Consider the following 17,217-nt stretch of genomic DNA (forward strand, 5'->3'; position numbering starts at 1 on the left):
AGTCACTTAATTGGCCTTATTTATGAGTGATATAATGTGACAGGCAGAAAAGTTGAGATATTAAATTTCATAGTTAAAGTATTCAACAGAAAAATACCTTTGTATCCAACTAAAATGCCCTGGAAAGACCCCATAAACCCGCTGGCAGAAAATATGGAATCACCACTCTGGGTAATCAATTTATATAAATAAATAAAAATAAGAAAATCATTTTTAATGGCAACTTTCTGTCTTTGAGAAGTATAAAAAGAAATGGAGAACAATGTTTATTTAACCAAGGTCTTCTATCCAGTTGTTTTCCATAGTTGCCTCCACCAACACACCTGAATCAAATCAACTAATCAGCAAGCTGTCCAGAAGCTTGCTGACTATCCTGATTCATTGATTCAGGTGTGTTGGCGGAAGGAGATGTGGAAAACAAACTGGATGGTGGTGGGCTTCGAAGACCAGAGTTGGGCACCCCTGATTTAGATTGTTTTAAAAATATGGACACTAGATGGAACCCCTCAAGCGATTTACGACACTTTCAAATGATGCCAGTGGGCGTCGCTAGACGAGTGAGTTTGGCCTGTTAGGGATTCATTATGGTGTAGACAACAATAGTATTTGTTCATTCAGACTTCCAAGCCAGAGATCTCATCTTCTCATCACATCATCTCATCTTCTCATGACTTCTCATCAGTACATATGTAAGTAGGATATTGTCTACGTTTAAATTTCTTTAAATTGAATATAAAACCACAGTAAAAGTAATGCAAACACTAAATTGTTTATTATTTCCCCACACCAAAAAGACAGATTATAGATTCCCAGTTTTATCTCAATCATTTACTCATTTAAAATGTAACAATCTGAGCTACCTGGCACAAGTACCTGATCTCACTTTAAAGACTAAAGTAGGGAGACATTCACACGGTCACGCTTTAAATCAGTGGTACAAATCTCAATTGTTTGAGTGATTATACCCCGCCAGCTTTCAAACTTGTTTTGCAGCATGATAGGCCCTTTTTCAGAAAGAAAGTCTATGCACGTAAGAAAAAAAAGACAACTTGAAACTTTGAAAAGTCGATCAACACAATGGATGATGTTAGACCAGCTGCATTTACAGTTTTTTGTGAAAACAAAATGATTATTTTTAGCTTTGGCTTCACTTTTCTGAAGAAAATGAGGCAATTTAAGCAAGCTGGTGGCAAGGCCCTTATCGATATCTATTCAACATCCTCACAGTTCTGAGAACGAGGGTTTAATCCCCGGTGGGTTCTGACTTTGATTTATGGAGATTGCATGGTACTTGCTGTGGCTTTTCTCTGGGTACTCCAGTTTCTTCCCACATTCCATAAACATGTATCATAGCCTGGATGGGCATCGTAGGAGTGTGAGCGGGAATGGCAATCTTCCTTATGCCCTACAATTGGCCTTTTCCTTGTGCAGCCATGTTTGCAATATCATGCCAGTTATATGCAAATGATTCATTTATACGCTTAGTAATTTCCTGACCTGTAAATATATACTTCTTTGACTATTTAATAGCGGCCCGGTGGAGAGTGGTTAGCACGTCGGCCTCACAGTTCTGACATTGAGGGGTCGATCTGAGGTCAAGACCTTCCTATGTGGAGTTTGCATGTTTTCCCCAGCCTGCGTGGGTTTTCTCTGGGTACTCCGGTTTCCTCCCGCATCCCCAAAACATGCATCATAGTGTTTTATCTCTCGGCACCTCACTCTTTTTAGTTCTCTTGTATTTTGTAAATGGAATTACAAATATATATATATATATATATATATATATATATATATATATATAGATAGATAGATAGATAGATAGATAGATAGATAGATAGATAGATAGATAGATAGATAGATAGATAGATAGATAGATAGATAGATAGATAGATAGATAGATAGATAGATAGATAGATAGATAGATAGATAGATAGATAGATAGATAGATAGATAGATAGATAGATAGATAGATAGATAGATAGATAGATAGATAGATAGATAGATAGATAGATAGATAGATAGATAGATAGATAGATAGATAGATAGATAGATAGATAGATAGATAGATAGATAGATAGATAGATAGATAGATAGATAGATAGATAGATAGATAGATAGATAGATAGATAGATAGATAGATAGATAGATAGATAGATAGATAGATAGATAGATAGATAGATAGATAGATAGATAGATAGATAGATAGATAGATAGATAGATAGATAGATAGATAGATAGATAGATAGATAGATAGATAGATAGATAGATAGATAGATAGATAGATAGATAGATAGATAGATAGATAGATAGATAGATAGATAGATAGATAGATAGATAGATAGATAGATAGATAGATAGATAGATAGATAGATAGATAGATAGATAGATAGATAGATAGATAGATAGATAGATAGATAGATAGATAGATAGATAGATAGATAGATAGATAGATAGATAGATAGATAGATAGATAGATAGATAGATAGATAGATAGATAGATAGATAGATAGATAGATAGATAGATAGATAGATAGATAGATAGATAGATAGATAGATAGATAGATAGATAGATAGATAGATAGATAGATAGATAGATAGATAGATAGATAGATAGATAGATAGATAGATAGATAGATAGATAGATAGATAGATAGATAGATAGATAGATAGATAGATAGATAGATAGATAGATAGATAGATAGATAGATAGATAGATAGATAGATAGATAGATAGATAGATAGATAGATAGATAGATAGATAGATAGATAGATAGATAGATAGATAGATAGATAGATAGATAGATAGATAGATAGATAGATAGATAGATAGATAGATAGATAGATAGATAGATAGATAGATAGATAGATAGATAGATAGATAGATAGATAGATAGATAGATAGATAGATAGATAGATAGATAGATAGATAGATAGATAGATAGATAGATAGATAGATAGATAGATAGATAGATAGATAGATAGATAGATAGATAGATAGATAGATAGATAGATAGATAGATAGATAGATAGATAGATAGATAGATAGATAGATAGATAGATAGATAGATAGATAGATAGATAGATAGATAGATAGATAGATAGATAGATAGATAGATAGATAGATAGATAGATAGATAGATAGATAGATAGATAGATAGATAGATAGATAGATAGATAGATAGATAGATAGATAGATAGATAGATAGATAGATAGATAGATAGATAGATAGATAGATAGATAGATAGATAGATAGATAGATAGATAGATAGATAGATAGATAGATAGATAGATAGATAGATAGATAGATAGATAGATAGATAGATAGATAGATAGATAGATAGATAGATAGATAGATAGATAGATAGATAGATAGATAGATAGATAGATAGATAGATAGATAGATAGATAGATAGATAGATAGATAGATAGATAGATAGATAGATAGATAGATAGATAGATAGATAGATAGATAGATAGATAGATAGATAGATAGATAGATAGATAGATAGATAGATAGATAGATAGATAGATAGATAGATAGATAGATAGATAGATAGATAGATAGATAGATAGATAGATAGATAGATAGATAGATAGATAGATAGATAGATAGATAGATAGATAGATAGATAGATAGATAGATAGATAGATAGATAGATAGATAGATAGATAGATAGATAGATAGATAGATAGATAGATAGATAGATAGATAGATAGATAGATATAGCTATATATATATATATATAGATAGCTATATATATATATAGCTATATATATATAGATAGCTATATATATATATAGCTATATATATATATAGCTATATATATATATAGCTATATATATATATAGCTATATATATATATAGCTATATATATATATATATATATATATAGCTATATATATATATATATATATATATATAGCTATATATATATATATATATATATATATAGCTATATATATATATATATATATATATAGCTATATATATATATATATATATATATATATATATATAGCTATATATATATATATATATATGTAATAATTGAAAATAGCACATTAACTAGGTTAAGCACAGCGCTGTGGTTTAATAATGATCGAATGAAGCAAGGCAAAAAAAACAAGCTGTGTTTTAAAAGATTTTTTTTTTACTCGTGTAGATCATTATCTGACCAAGAGCATGACATTGGCTTGTGTGTCTTTGTGTGTGTGTGTGTGAGTAGGCTCGTCGCACAAACAGAAATTTAATGAGAAATAACTTTCCTTTATATATGCCGTTTTGGTGAACTCTCTTTCAGGGTTGATCCTTTATTGTGAGCATCCCTGTTGTGTTTGTCTTTCCTATCCCGATACCACAGAGACATCACATTTTCCGTTTCAGAATTCAACTCCATATTGAAGCTTTCTGTTCTTAGAACTCATTTTGTATTTTTACATTTATAGTCTTTTTTTCATTGAATTCAAATGAGTCACTACGAAGAGATGACACAGATCCCTCGTCATGGGAAAAATGTTATTGGACCGATTTTTGGGGGGCTTTGGAACGTGTGCGTAAGTATTTCCATTTTACTCGCTTCTTTATATATTTTCAAATTTTTCGTTATGAATTCATTTTTTGTTTTGTTTGGCATATTCACTGGGTGACCATGACCAGCATTTTTTTCAAAAAATCTATTAGATATGAATGGGAGCTCTTAGCTTTTTTTCCTGTGGCTAGGCCATCATTTTAGATAAAGTACTATATTCCGATCTGGGTTACAAGTGCGCAGGGAATTTTCCTTTTCTCAAATGGTTCCACCTCTTCATGCAATAGTGAAAAAAAAAAATTCTTTCCTCATGGAAATGGTCATTTTAAACCTGTCACTTGAAATCCAAATTATAGACATTTAGGGTTTAGTAGTATTTACTCAACCCACGAAATGATACGGAAAGGACCGTTATTTAGGTCTAATCATTGATTTTCAAGCTGGGAACATTAACAAGACTGGTTATCAGTGAGATGTGGAACACACAACAAGCAGCCTGTCTCATGCTCACATATCCCATTGTTATTGTGCAGTATGGCAAGTAATTGCCTTTTTTCATAGGCTCTTTGGCAAAGGTATCAGATTAGAATTGAAGTTCCCAACATTAATCATTTAATCTTCATGATGTTGTGTCCCATTTACTCATAAAAAAAAAAATCTTGTGTCTTTTGAACCCGTTGCAAATGCTTTGGTACATCCATACAATACTATTATTATTCCATACAATACTGTTTCCTACATTTTCTATTGCTTATGTCACACTCATATATAGTCGTTTATTCATTTTCCGTATGGCTTATCAAGAGGGTCGCGAGGGGTGCTGGAGCCTATTCCAGCCAATTATAGGGCACTTGAAGACGGACAAAGATTTATGCTCACACGTACTTGGGGGCAATTTGGAGTGTTCTATTAGTCTACCAAGCATGTTTTTGGGATATGGGAGGAAACCGGAGTACCCAGAGAAAACCCACCGCAAGCCCGGGGAGAACATTGAAACTGCGCACAGGAAGGTCCAAACTTGGGATTGAACCGTCCATCTCAGAAGTATAATAATAAGAATAATCGGACATAGGCCCTGTCGTCATCATCAACAACAAAAGCCTAATTGTCATCACACCCAGAAACTGTGTATGACGAAATTGGTAGTGCTTCTCCATAAAGTGCGTTTTCTCGACAAAAGACCCAAATAAATGATAATTTCGGACTCGTAATTTGGCATTCTGCCATTATGGATACATCACACGAGCGGATCACTTACCTCTCACTGTCTTTCACTTACCTTCAGTCAGCCAGTAGGAGGCAGATCACCACCCAAACATCTTTTCATATTACCTCACCCCGAAGTTATTACACAGAAGGAATTGTATGTCGTGTTACCGCAAGTTTAGAGTCCTGATGGATGTGGGGGAAAAACTGTCCTTAAGCCTATTTGTCCGTACTTTGTTGGCCCTATAGCGTCTGCCAGAGGGCAGCAGCTGGAACAGATTGTGACCAGGGTGGTATGGGTCCCCGATGATGTTCCTGGCTCTGCTGAGGTAACGAGGGCTGGCAATGTCTTCCAGTGAGGGCAGAGAGCAGCCGACGATCTTCTGGGCAAGATATAAGTATAAGTATGATGCGCCAACAACTCATCCAATGGGACACTAAGGGTAATTAGTATACTTAGTGTTTCCCTGCCCCTCATTCGAGATTTTAGAGAAATGCAGTGCGACCTTAAGTTCAACAGTTTGGTGACCCTGACATGCCTGAGGTTGCGTTAGTTGATTGCAATGTCTGATTTCATCTGTTTTTCCTTGTTGCCAAATTTAAACTCGGTCGGCCCAGTATTTTTATTTATTTATTTAGAAGTATTTTTCCGGGATTGTTTCGTTGATTCACTTGTTTGGTTGGAATGATTTCACAATCAGTGGGATATAGGTTGAGCGGTGATGTCGTATTGCGGTGAGGCGTTTTTTTTCTGCTGTAGCGATAATTGTAAAATATAAACTGTCATTAGTAAGTCTGAATTGGTTTCACTGAATAATTTGAAAGTCACTGAAGCCCAAATTAATTTTTATTCTCTGTGTTGCGTCGTGGTTTTTCAGTGTGAAGATAAGTTTGTGACAGAGAAAAAAATATTGACTTAGACGAGTGAGCGACCTTTTTTTGTCGGAAAAATAATTGATGGCAATGTTTTCCTTCTTTGTCGAAACTTTGTTAGGGTTGCTATTCAAAAATACAGTCTATTGATTATATGCTGAGAATGTGTCAGGAGATTTTTATTTTATTTTTTGCCTGGCAAACATGAGGAGCTGGGTTAGTTGTCCGCGCTCATTAGAGTACAGGACGCATTGTTGCACAGGCTGAACAGAATTTGTAAATGGAGAGTGACTTGAATAGAAACATTTTCAAAATACTAATGCTTTGTAAAAGTGTGGCGAGCATTGCCAAATATCACGATCAACCTCCACGAAATGTAGGCGTCATTTCATTGCAAAAGTATTTATGTACATTTCAAAATTGCTGAAATGGAGGTCACATTCACAATAATGTCAAGAATATTTCTTTCCATTTTCATTACTGCCAATCTGCAAGAAGGAAATTGTTCCAAGGGGAATCTTGATTTCCTTTACCAAAGAAACATTAGATCAGCCAATAACCAACCAGTTATATGCACCCTGCGTCTTGAGTCTGGTATAATGGTGTAGCCTAAAGTTTGGGGAACAATTTCAATCACATTTCTACTGAATTTCTTCATTTCTTTTTCATCCGTTCACACAATGACAAGGTCTGTCAACAAAAGCTGCAGACCATTGATGTCTAAATCGTTACTAAAGAGTTGAATTGGGTAACGGGTTTCATTCTAACCGATGAAATGGTAACACAGAACAGACAAAGGCCAAGGACTTACTTTTGTAGATATTACATGGTGTTTTGCCACTTATACCAAATGTTTTGAGTCATGCACAAAGAAATCACGAGGACTGGCTGAGAAATCCATAGACCGCAAAACAATCTTTTAAAAACAACAATGGCCCTTTACAATTTTTTTATTTGCTTGATTTTGCTTTCAATCTGTGCTTTCTCTATCCTATTCTATTTGTATCTTCTATTTGCAATTTCTGGGTGTAAAGTGTCCTTGGGTGGCTTGACAGGTGCTTTGAAATAAATTCTATCACTATTCATTCATTTTCTGGGATTGAAACCTCGATCCCAGAACTGAGGCCAACACGCCAACCACTCTTCCACCGGGCCACCTGTATTAGTATTAGTATTCTTATTATTACTATTATGAATATTATTGTTAAATATGATGGATTTAATTGTTGAAAATGTTCATTGGGGGCATTTAAAAATGGTTATTTTAAAAAAAACCTGGGATAAGCTTCAGTATCCCTGACTGTAAAGTAATAAAAAGTAAATTAAAAAAAAAATGAAGGCAGGCAGAGAACAGTGATTCATTATATATTGTTATCATTTCTTAGTCATTTGTCTGTTAGTTGTTATTTGTGCACTCATGTGACAATAAAAAGCATTCAGTTCAATTTACTAAGTCAATTACAACTGTTAATTTACGCAGCCACATGAAATCACAGTTGTATATTTGCGTGTTTTTTACTCGTAGCACAATTTATATTCATAATACACTTCGTCTTTGCAGCCCACAATCCCCCCGTTGACAGTCATAAGAACATAACTACATATATAAATGCTGTGAGACAGCGTGACACCGCTCAAACCTGTAAACATGTGATTTGGTTCACGCCATTTAACCCATCTTTTTGTGATTTTTGTAACATGAATCAACACTTTCTACACGTCAAGCAAAGATTGCCCCTTTTGACGAATGGGATGACAACCTGCATAACAATCCTTCCCGTCATTCTGCATCATTGACAAAAAAGATTTGTTTTTATGCGTGGGTGTGTCGACAGATGGTCATTAATATATACGAAAATAAATAAGATTTTGCTTTTGATTAAAATGCAGGCGTAATTTTCACAGGATGTGTTCACACCACAGCCAGGATATAATAATATCACCTCACAAATATATGCAGTGAAATGACTTTCCGTAGCAGCTGCCTGTAATTTCTGGTGCCTGCTGTGAAAGATATTTTCGGAAGCTTGAGTGGCATCTTTGAGAACTTTGCCCTCACATCATCCCCTGCAAGTCGGATGTTTGATTTTGGCAAAAAAAAATAGTATGCTCGGGCAGACTCGCTGCATGGTAGTGCACAGTATGTTAAAAAGGCTATATAAAAGAATTTTGTTTTGGTTGGTTAATAGGAATGTCCAGTTTTCTCTCAACGGGTGGTATTTTGTCAGAAAATACACCACCGCAAAGTAGTCCATTTAGTTTTAATCTGAATATTTCCCTGAATTTCCTGAAGCTGATTGCAAGCTAATCACAGGGCACCCATAGACAAGCATGCACACACACACACTCATACTTATTGACAATTTGGAGTATTTAATCAGGCTACCATTCATGTTTTAGGGATGTGGGAGGAAAACAGAATACCAGAGGAAAACCTACGCTGAACCTACCAGGAATTGAAACCTCGATCTCAGATGTCAGGTGGGTTATACAAACCACTTTGCCTGCCGTTTCTTAGAATACATTTGTAAAAATGATTTTTACAGGACCTTTAAAAAACTTTTGACCGACAGGAAAATAAGCCCTACAGAGTTCAATAGAAATGATTTCGTGGAGATTTGACTTCTGTCTACATTTTTAAATAAAAAAAGTCGCAAAAAAGACTTTAACATTTTGCCACCTGTGAAAGTGATTACCTCTAGCAAAAATATGGTGAGACTGAATATTGCAGTTATCATTCAACAGCTTCAAATCGTTTTTTTAAAATCGTGCCTACCACAGCTTGTATGCCTTTTTATGTATATGTACATTTATATGTAAAGAGAGATGAAAACAGGTGGTTTGTGTGGTACCAGAAAATGATGACACAAACCTACCTGAAAAATAAGCAATTTTCAGCAGACACTGGGTAGTATTTCATGGGAAAAGAAGTGTGTTGTTATAAGTCTTAGTTATTTATACTTGCACATGTTAAATACAGCATTGCTCATTATTTTGTTTAAAGAAAAACAGTGATCTAATACAAAAAAAAACTCATCTAATGGAGCGAACTAAGATCAATATTAGATTCTGTGGCGTTAAATAGCTTGAAAGGCGCTGTCAGACCAGGATAGCAAAACTTCAAGGACTCTTATTCAAACGAATTCGATCTTGTTAATGTCCCCTCCGAGCTTTTTAAATAGACAAAACCTTCACCACCCCATGTGAATAGCTATAGAAATATACAGTTCATGTTTCTGATGCGTAGCAGTGAATAAAGTTAATAAAATCCAGCATTTTCAGCTCTTCCTTGGACACAATACCCATGATCTCATGCACATATTCTCGAGTCTAACGGTGTTCATGTGCGTGGGTTGCATGATGCGTCCATCTCGCAAAAGGTTGCACCCGCAAGCAGTTTCACTCTTTGTCATGACAGTACATTTTTACATTATAATTTTGCACCCCAACAGAACATGCAAACAGCTCACAGTAAAATAAAAATCCAACAGATCAACAAGTGCTGGCTCCAGAGACGACTGTGTAGTGCCCTTCAGAAACAGTGCATTTAGCCAAACCACCTTCTCTGTTCGCGTCTCACATACCTGCAACTCCATACCAATTATCTTGTATGTGTGTGTGTGTGTGTGTATATATGTCTCATCGCTCAACTTCAACCTGCACAAGTGACTAAAGATGGAAATTAGCCTTAGGATATAATCTTACATGTTTACATATACCGTATTTTCTCACATATACGCCATATTTGACGCTCAAAAAATTAATGACCGAATCGAGGGTACGGCTTATATGCGCACAAATCAGACTTGACATGTTCGAAACTGCGAGGTGACTAGGACGAAATGCCATAGCGCAAGACAAATTAATTTTGACGTCTATGAATGAAATTCAAGGGAAAAAAATCAACCGTATCTTTCACAAAACGTGAAAAAAACTCACTTAGGCCTGCCATTGCTCGCTCAGGTGCCACCATCTTACCTAGGGATGACAATCTAGACCGCTACGGACACACTTCCTGATTGTACTGCTCACGTGACTTCCTTTTTGGATTTGTCTACATGCAGGCAAGACCCTTTAGGAATCCAGCAATCGATTTATTCACGATCTCAGAAATACCACATGGTGCGATGATTTTTCTTAATATTTTCACTTTAAAACAACACATTTGTACTCCCTATTAAAACCATGAATATGGAGGTGAAAATTGTGAATCGGGGGGGTTGTACTTATACGGGAGAAATTGTAAAATCCAACGATTTTTATGGGTACGGCTTATACGCGGAGGCGGCTAATATGCGAGAAAATACGGTATATGTTCATTAACATGAATGTATGTTTATTAATATTGACTGTCCCTTTTATTAAATAAATAAAACTCAAACAGTGAGGTGCCACCAGGGATTGAACCCTCCACCCCAGAATTGTGAGGCCGACTCGCTTACCACTCGGTTGCCGGGCCGCCAAGAATAATTTGATATTTTAAATAGTGGTGAAACCGTTTTAAATTAGAAGACTTTCAGCTGATGGTGTCTTCCTTGAGATTTAAACAACCGTCTATTCAAAGGTCATAAAGGTCACCAGGTGTTGTCTGACCCATTAGAGAAAACCTTTATGGGCTGGGAAGCACACTGGCGCAGTCTTCGACCATCTCAAAGAGGAAGTGATAGGGTCCGCTGCGTCTGGCGAGCTCATTGGCGCTCTCTCCGCTGTTGCTACGAAGTCCAGCCTTCAGGTGACGTTGAGAGAGGAGAAGCTCCAAAGTGTGACGCCAGTCGCTTTTGGACGAGGTGCCGTGCGAGGCCGCCAGGTGCAGAGGAGTCAGTCCCCCATTGGTCTGCGCGTTGACGTCCGCGCCGTGATGCAGGAGCAAGGTCGCCGTGGCAACGTGTCCCCAGCGGCAGGCGCTGTGGAGGGGCGTCCAACCGTCCGCCGTGCGTGGGTTCACTCTCGAGCCGGCGGCCAGCAAGGCGGCAGCCAAGTCCACGTGTCCGCTATAGGCCGCCCGGTGAATTGGGGTGTAAGCGTCCTCGTCGGAGCTGTGCACCAACGAGGGCTCCACGGCGAGCAAGCGCTCGACGGTTGGCAACTGCAACGTAAATTGTATCGTCAGTAATGGACTATTAACTGTGATATGGCCCCGTGATTCCTTTCAGAATAGGAAATTTACTGACTCTGTGGGCTATGTGCAAAGTGTATCTTGGCAATATATTTTCTAGCGTGTCTAGTCTACAATTTAGAAAAATTCAGGGATGGTATGGACCCATTTAATTTTGTTTACAGCACTCAAGAGTGTCAAAATTAACATAGAAGGCCAAAATTTCATTTTTTATCTGGGGAATGCAGCTTTTCTTATTGAATAAACTCTTTCTCCACTGTGCGCAAAAGGCTCTGAATTGAATTAACTTCATGGTTTAAAATAATTGAATTTGCGACACGCTATGACTGCTATCAGCTTCTCACAAAGTGGCAAAATGGATAACACCTCAACCATAATGAGGTGGCGTTTTAATCATTCCCCAAATTGTCTATTTTTTCCAAATTGTCATTTTATAAAACCGCGCCATGAAAAAGCATTTGTCCGCATCTCTTTTTTATTTTCATTGCTAGCTTCCTTTAATGTTTAAGTTCAAATATCTACTTAGCAACTTTTAAAATATGCCTGTAAATATTTGTTTTTTACAAATAGATTTCAAAACTGAAGCCGTTGTAACAGTTCTGAGATCGAAGGTTCAACCCTCGGTGGGTTCCGACCTTCCTGTGTGGAATTTGCATGTTCTCCCCAGGCCTGTGTGGGTTTTCTCCGGGTACTCCGGCTTCCTCCCACATCCCAAAAACATGCACAACAACCAGAGTTAGGAAAAAATATTTAATGAATTCCAAAACTGGTCTAATATAGCAGTTTAAAAATATAATCATATTCATGATTATTACTTTCACCCACGTGAAACCTACGTTTTTTAGTGCGTAAGACCGATCATTAAAAACAGCTGGATGCATCCCAATTAATCCTGCTTTAAGAAATGCTGGCCTCATTAAGATGCAATAAGATGCTTCAAATTAAGATGAAAACCTTTCAAAAATAGTGAAATCGGGAAAATAATTTAATGGAATGATGGTGATATTCTTCTACAAAGAGAATTTCTCTCTAGAAACTATTTCTATTGACGCATAGGACAGCTCAGAATAGAACTCCTTTTTTTCCCATGACGCATTTCAAATGTCTAAAAAAGCCCAATTGTGCACACTTACACGATTGTGTTCTGCAGCCCAAAGAATAAGATCAGCTGGTTTGTCTTTTAGAGCGTCTTCTTTTTGCAGGTACCATTCCTCTCCATGGACCTCATCTTCATCATCCTCTGATTTTCCTTCTTCATCCTTACTTTCTGTCCAAAGGCTGCTAGTCGCTCGAGGAATCACATGGCCATGTGTATTTAAAAGCTCCAGTTGGTCAAAATCGTCAGAAAATTCCATGATGATGTCTCTGTCTGTCCAAGGAGCCACAAAAAAGAAAACAATGAGACCCTGTGAAAAACTCCTAATTTTTTTTCCAATGCTTGATGTCATTAGGGAAAAAAAGCTGAATTATTTCTCTTTTTTTACTGCCATTTTCAAGTTGCTACATCCATCGGCCATTGTGTGAATTACAACTTCACATAGGGTTCGATGTAGGGATGTTCTACTCAGATATTTGTATTTATTTATTCTTTTTTAATGTCGATGAGAGCGAGTCACCTGTAAAATTCAACGGCGTGGATCTGGAGAATGGACAACACAATTTCCAGGCATTAAGATAAAGAACCCGAGACACTGAAGGAGCCGCAATAATATTTGGCAAGTACTGGATTTTAAGTATTTGTGACAATGCCTTGTGTTCCTCATATGCCCGGAGTAATGGGTAGGAGGATGGCAAGATAAAAAGCTTTTATCTTACAAAGAAAAACATCAAGGCTTTTGACTATGTAATTATTACGCCAAATGGTGAAATGCTAGGTCGCTTAAAGACAGTTAAAGCCTTTATTAAAAAGAAAATGCCTTGATTTTGCCGGTGATTGCTAGAAGTTGCATAAAGACAGTTAACGCCTTTGTTAAAAGAAAAATGCTTTGATTTTGCCTGTGATTGATGTTTAAAAATTCCTCCATTTGGAATTCGCCTGAAACAAGACAGTATTTTTTTGCTATGCACAATGTGAACTGAAGAAACATTTTTTTTAAATAAAAAGCCTTACTTATTAAATCGAAGGCCTTTGTTTCCATTCATTTAAGCCAATTTTGCACTCATTTTTGAAAGGCTGCAACCTTACATTCAGGTGCCTGTTTTATTGTGGTATTTTTTTATTGTTTATTGAAACACTTGCTAGCTCAAGGTCCTTTTTGATTAACTTGAAAAGCGCTCCAGAATGTGTTTTCTTCAAGTTGGGATGCAAAAACAGAATACACCTTAAATGTTCAAATTGATGACATTTATTGTTTTTAACTTTTAATTTCATTAACTTTTTATTTCAAATTTTACAGCTGCGACAAAAACAAAAGTGGGACACACACACAGGCTCTTGTTTACCTCTTTGTTACAACACCTTTTCTTTTAACAACATTCAGTCATTCCTATGTTTAGGAACTGAAGACACTAAATGCTGACGTATTGTAGGTGGATTTCTTTCCCAATTTTGAACTCGATGCCCCAAATTTTATTAGAATTCAGGTTGTATTTTAACAAGTTTAACACTTTACAGCAACTTTTTTTTTCTATGGGAATCACATGATCACTCCGGACTGGGATGGGGTCCGGAGTCAGGTCGGTCTGCTCTATATATCCTTGAATTCTATGAAAAGAAAGTAGAAAAGTTGTTAAAGTAGAAAATAAAATCTAGAGTCAGCTATTGTAACTCAGTGGTCGGATTCCTTTTTGACAAAGAGAACAACAATTCATATGTTCAAATGTTATTCCTTGAAAGCCATATTAAGAACGTGATGATCCTATTGGTTCTCACCAGTGGTTTCCATCTTTTCTCTCGCAGGTTAGCAGAGAGCCAAATCCACCCATCAAAAGAGCCACATATGGCTCCTGAGCCATAGGCTCCCTACCCCTGTTGTAACTCCTGCTATTTTGTGAGTATGTTTTTTTCTATTTTGGAATATAGGACCACTTGAGTGTCAAATGATCAATAAATAATAAAATAATGCTGCACTTGTACAGAACATAAAAATAATTGTAAACAATGCTGGACATCCAATCAGGTGTCACATGACCCGGAATCGGTAGTCAGGCATACTGATATCACAAAAATCTTCACATTTTAACATTTTAAACATTCCCGATTAATTGTGGGTACAATCGAAGCACTTTTCAATTATATTTCATCCACGTATCAAGATGTATTCGTCATGATCGTGACAGGATGACGCGAGGAATCACCAAATAAGAAATTAAATGTGTTTTCAAACGTCCACATACCTTATTATGATGATCGATGGCTGCATATGCAAATGGTGATGGACTATTTAAGAGATTAATTCATTTTAGCAGTAGTTACATATGGAAATTCATTCATCTTCCGTACTGCTTAACCTCAAGGGTTCAAATTTAAAAAAAACATTTCGTTAGTGGAATCTTCTGTACGCATCGGCCTAAAAGAACACATTTTATTTCCCTAAATAGTTCATTAAAAATCCGCCGTGTGGGTGCTTTAACGCCGGGTAGTAGTTGTCAATATGACATTTGTGCTCTAAAGTCTTCGCATGCGCAACAAGGCGGATGTCTACGGCAACAACTGGGAGACAAAAATATTTGCATTTTTCAACGTGTCTGCGTGTGGGCAGAATTTTGACACTTGAGACGTTTCAAAGAGCAACTGACTGTTATAATTCATCTAAAAATAAAAATCCTTATTCATTCTTCACAAGAATCGCTGGGGGTGCTGGAGCCTATCCCGTTGGACACCCTGAATTGGGGGCCAGCCAGACAGCTATTTGCACTCACACTCATACCTAGGGGCAATTTAGTGTTCAGCAATGTTCCCTCTAAGCTGCGCGCGTGCGCAATTGCGCACTACTCTCGTCTTCTCTGCGCACAGCAAATCATATGGAGCGCACAAAATAAAATCCCATTTTTTATATATTTTTTTAGCTGTGAGGCCGACGCGCGAACCACTCATCCGCCGGGCCGCCCATTTATAGATATTAATCATTACATTTTATTATTACTAAATCATGTGTGTAGTAGACATACACCTGCAGGTGTGATACTGGTGTGTGACCATAGCGAGCAATGATGATGTTGCTCACACCGGTACTCAGTGTGCTCAGGGAGGTTGTCTTTCTGCCCAGACAAACAAAAAATTAGAGGGAACATTGGTGTTCAGCCACCCTAACTTGCATGTTTTGGGGATGTGGGAGGAAACCTGGAATACCCAGAGAAAAGTCCCACAGGGAGAACATACTAACTCCCCACAGGAGGATCCAGACCTGGGATTGAACCCTTGAACTGTGGGACTGATGTGCTAACAGCTCCCCACTGGGCTGCCACCTTTTTATTGTCATCTCATCTCATCAAGATTTTGTAGCTCATTCCTACTGAATACAGAAATAAATACTTTTGTTTAGTTTTTTTCGACACAGGTGCTGCATAACTAGTATTTTGTGACTTTTCTGATGAATTGTGGGCACTATTGCACTTTGCTAAATGTATTATCCACACTCATATTTGTTCTTTCGCTGAACCACAGGCAAAACTGCGCTTTCAATGGCAGCCAACGAGTTAACATGGAACCTTAAAATGCCTCAAAACCAGCAGGAAATAACCTGCAAATGGTCAAAAATAAGGAGCATGACCAAAACACAGTAAGGAAATATTCCGGAAATTCCACCAAAATCAAGAGGAAATGATCCAAAATTTACAGTAAGTGACGTGTAAGTACCCGAAAAAGTTAAAATTGTTTCTGTATCATGCATTCATTTATGGGGATAAGATGACGTGATAATGAATGAGTGGATGGAGTGATATGATAGTGATATAATATACACATAATAGCTCGGTGTATGCAAACTGATTTATAGTACTAATGTTAAAATTCCAATGTGAATATTTCCTTACAGTTTTATTGTTTATTATATTGAGTTTGTTGTGTATTTATTTACTTGCGAAATATCATCTCATCTCATTTTCTGAACCGCATTATCCTCACTAGGGCTGCGGGGGGTGCTGGAGCCTATCCCAGCTGACTTTGGGACACCCTGAATTGGTGGCCAGCCAATCGCAGGGCGAAATGAGTATGAAAAATGAATTCTGAGTTCTTATTCTTATCCAAAAAGAGTTCTTATTTAAGTCGTGTTTGGGCAAAAATGTACTACTGGTCCGACCCAAGATAAAATTGCCATGAATGTGGTTTGCGACACGAAATGAGATTGGCACTCCTGATATTAATGTTTGACCACCATCTCAGTTCTGAAGAACATACCTTTGCTATATTATTAATTTGAGTTTGAGAACCAACCAGCCAGAAGTTGTCACAACTATAATTATTTCATATGTTGTCTATGGCTCATATAGAATGTTCAACTCCAAATGGGATCCGACGCTTTTGGCCGCAAAACCAATTTAAAAATGATTGT

General features: G+C 36.7%; 1 protein-coding gene and 1 long non-coding RNA gene across 3 annotated transcripts; one reads left to right on the plus strand and one right to left on the minus strand.

Annotated features, from left to right (window-relative positions):
- Positions 1–519: 519 nt before the first annotated feature.
- On the plus strand, positions 520–13,793 carry LOC144077763 (uncharacterized). Of its 2 annotated transcripts, none has more exons than XR_013301084.1 (3): positions 520–689; positions 9,010–9,090; positions 12,928–13,793. It is a non-coding gene; the product is annotated as an uncharacterized LOC144077763 (long non-coding RNA). The 2 variants fall into 2 exon arrangements; XR_013301085.1 differs by lacking the exon at positions 12,928–13,793 and adding an exon at positions 11,210–12,017.
- On the minus strand, positions 7,961–15,355 carry ankrd49 (ankyrin repeat domain 49). Its single transcript, XM_077605730.1, has 3 exons — positions 15,062–15,355; positions 12,859–13,094; positions 7,961–11,695 (listed from the first exon to the last, which is right to left on the minus strand). Exons 2-3 carry the CDS (start codon positions 13,078–13,080, stop codon positions 11,219–11,221), a joined length of 699 nt encoding a protein of 232 aa, XP_077461856.1. The 5' UTR covers positions 13,081–13,094; positions 15,062–15,355; the 3' UTR covers positions 7,961–11,218.
- Positions 15,356–17,217: the final 1,862 nt, after the last annotated feature.

This window comes from Stigmatopora argus, chromosome 7 (genome assembly GCF_051989625.1).
Source record: "Stigmatopora argus isolate UIUO_Sarg chromosome 7, RoL_Sarg_1.0, whole genome shotgun sequence".
Lineage (NCBI taxonomy): Eukaryota > Metazoa > Chordata > Actinopteri > Syngnathiformes > Syngnathidae > Stigmatopora > Stigmatopora argus.

Excerpts from the sequence above, each read along its gene's own strand:
- ankrd49 (XM_077605730.1), bottom strand. The coding sequence starts at position 13,080 with ATGGAATTTTCTGACGATTTTGACCAACTGGAGCTTTTAAATACACAT. Across the intron at positions 11,696-12,858 it reads GGGCTGCAGAACACAATCGT|TTGCCAACCGTCGAGCGCTT; the intron begins GTAAGTGTGCAC and ends TTTACGTTGCAG.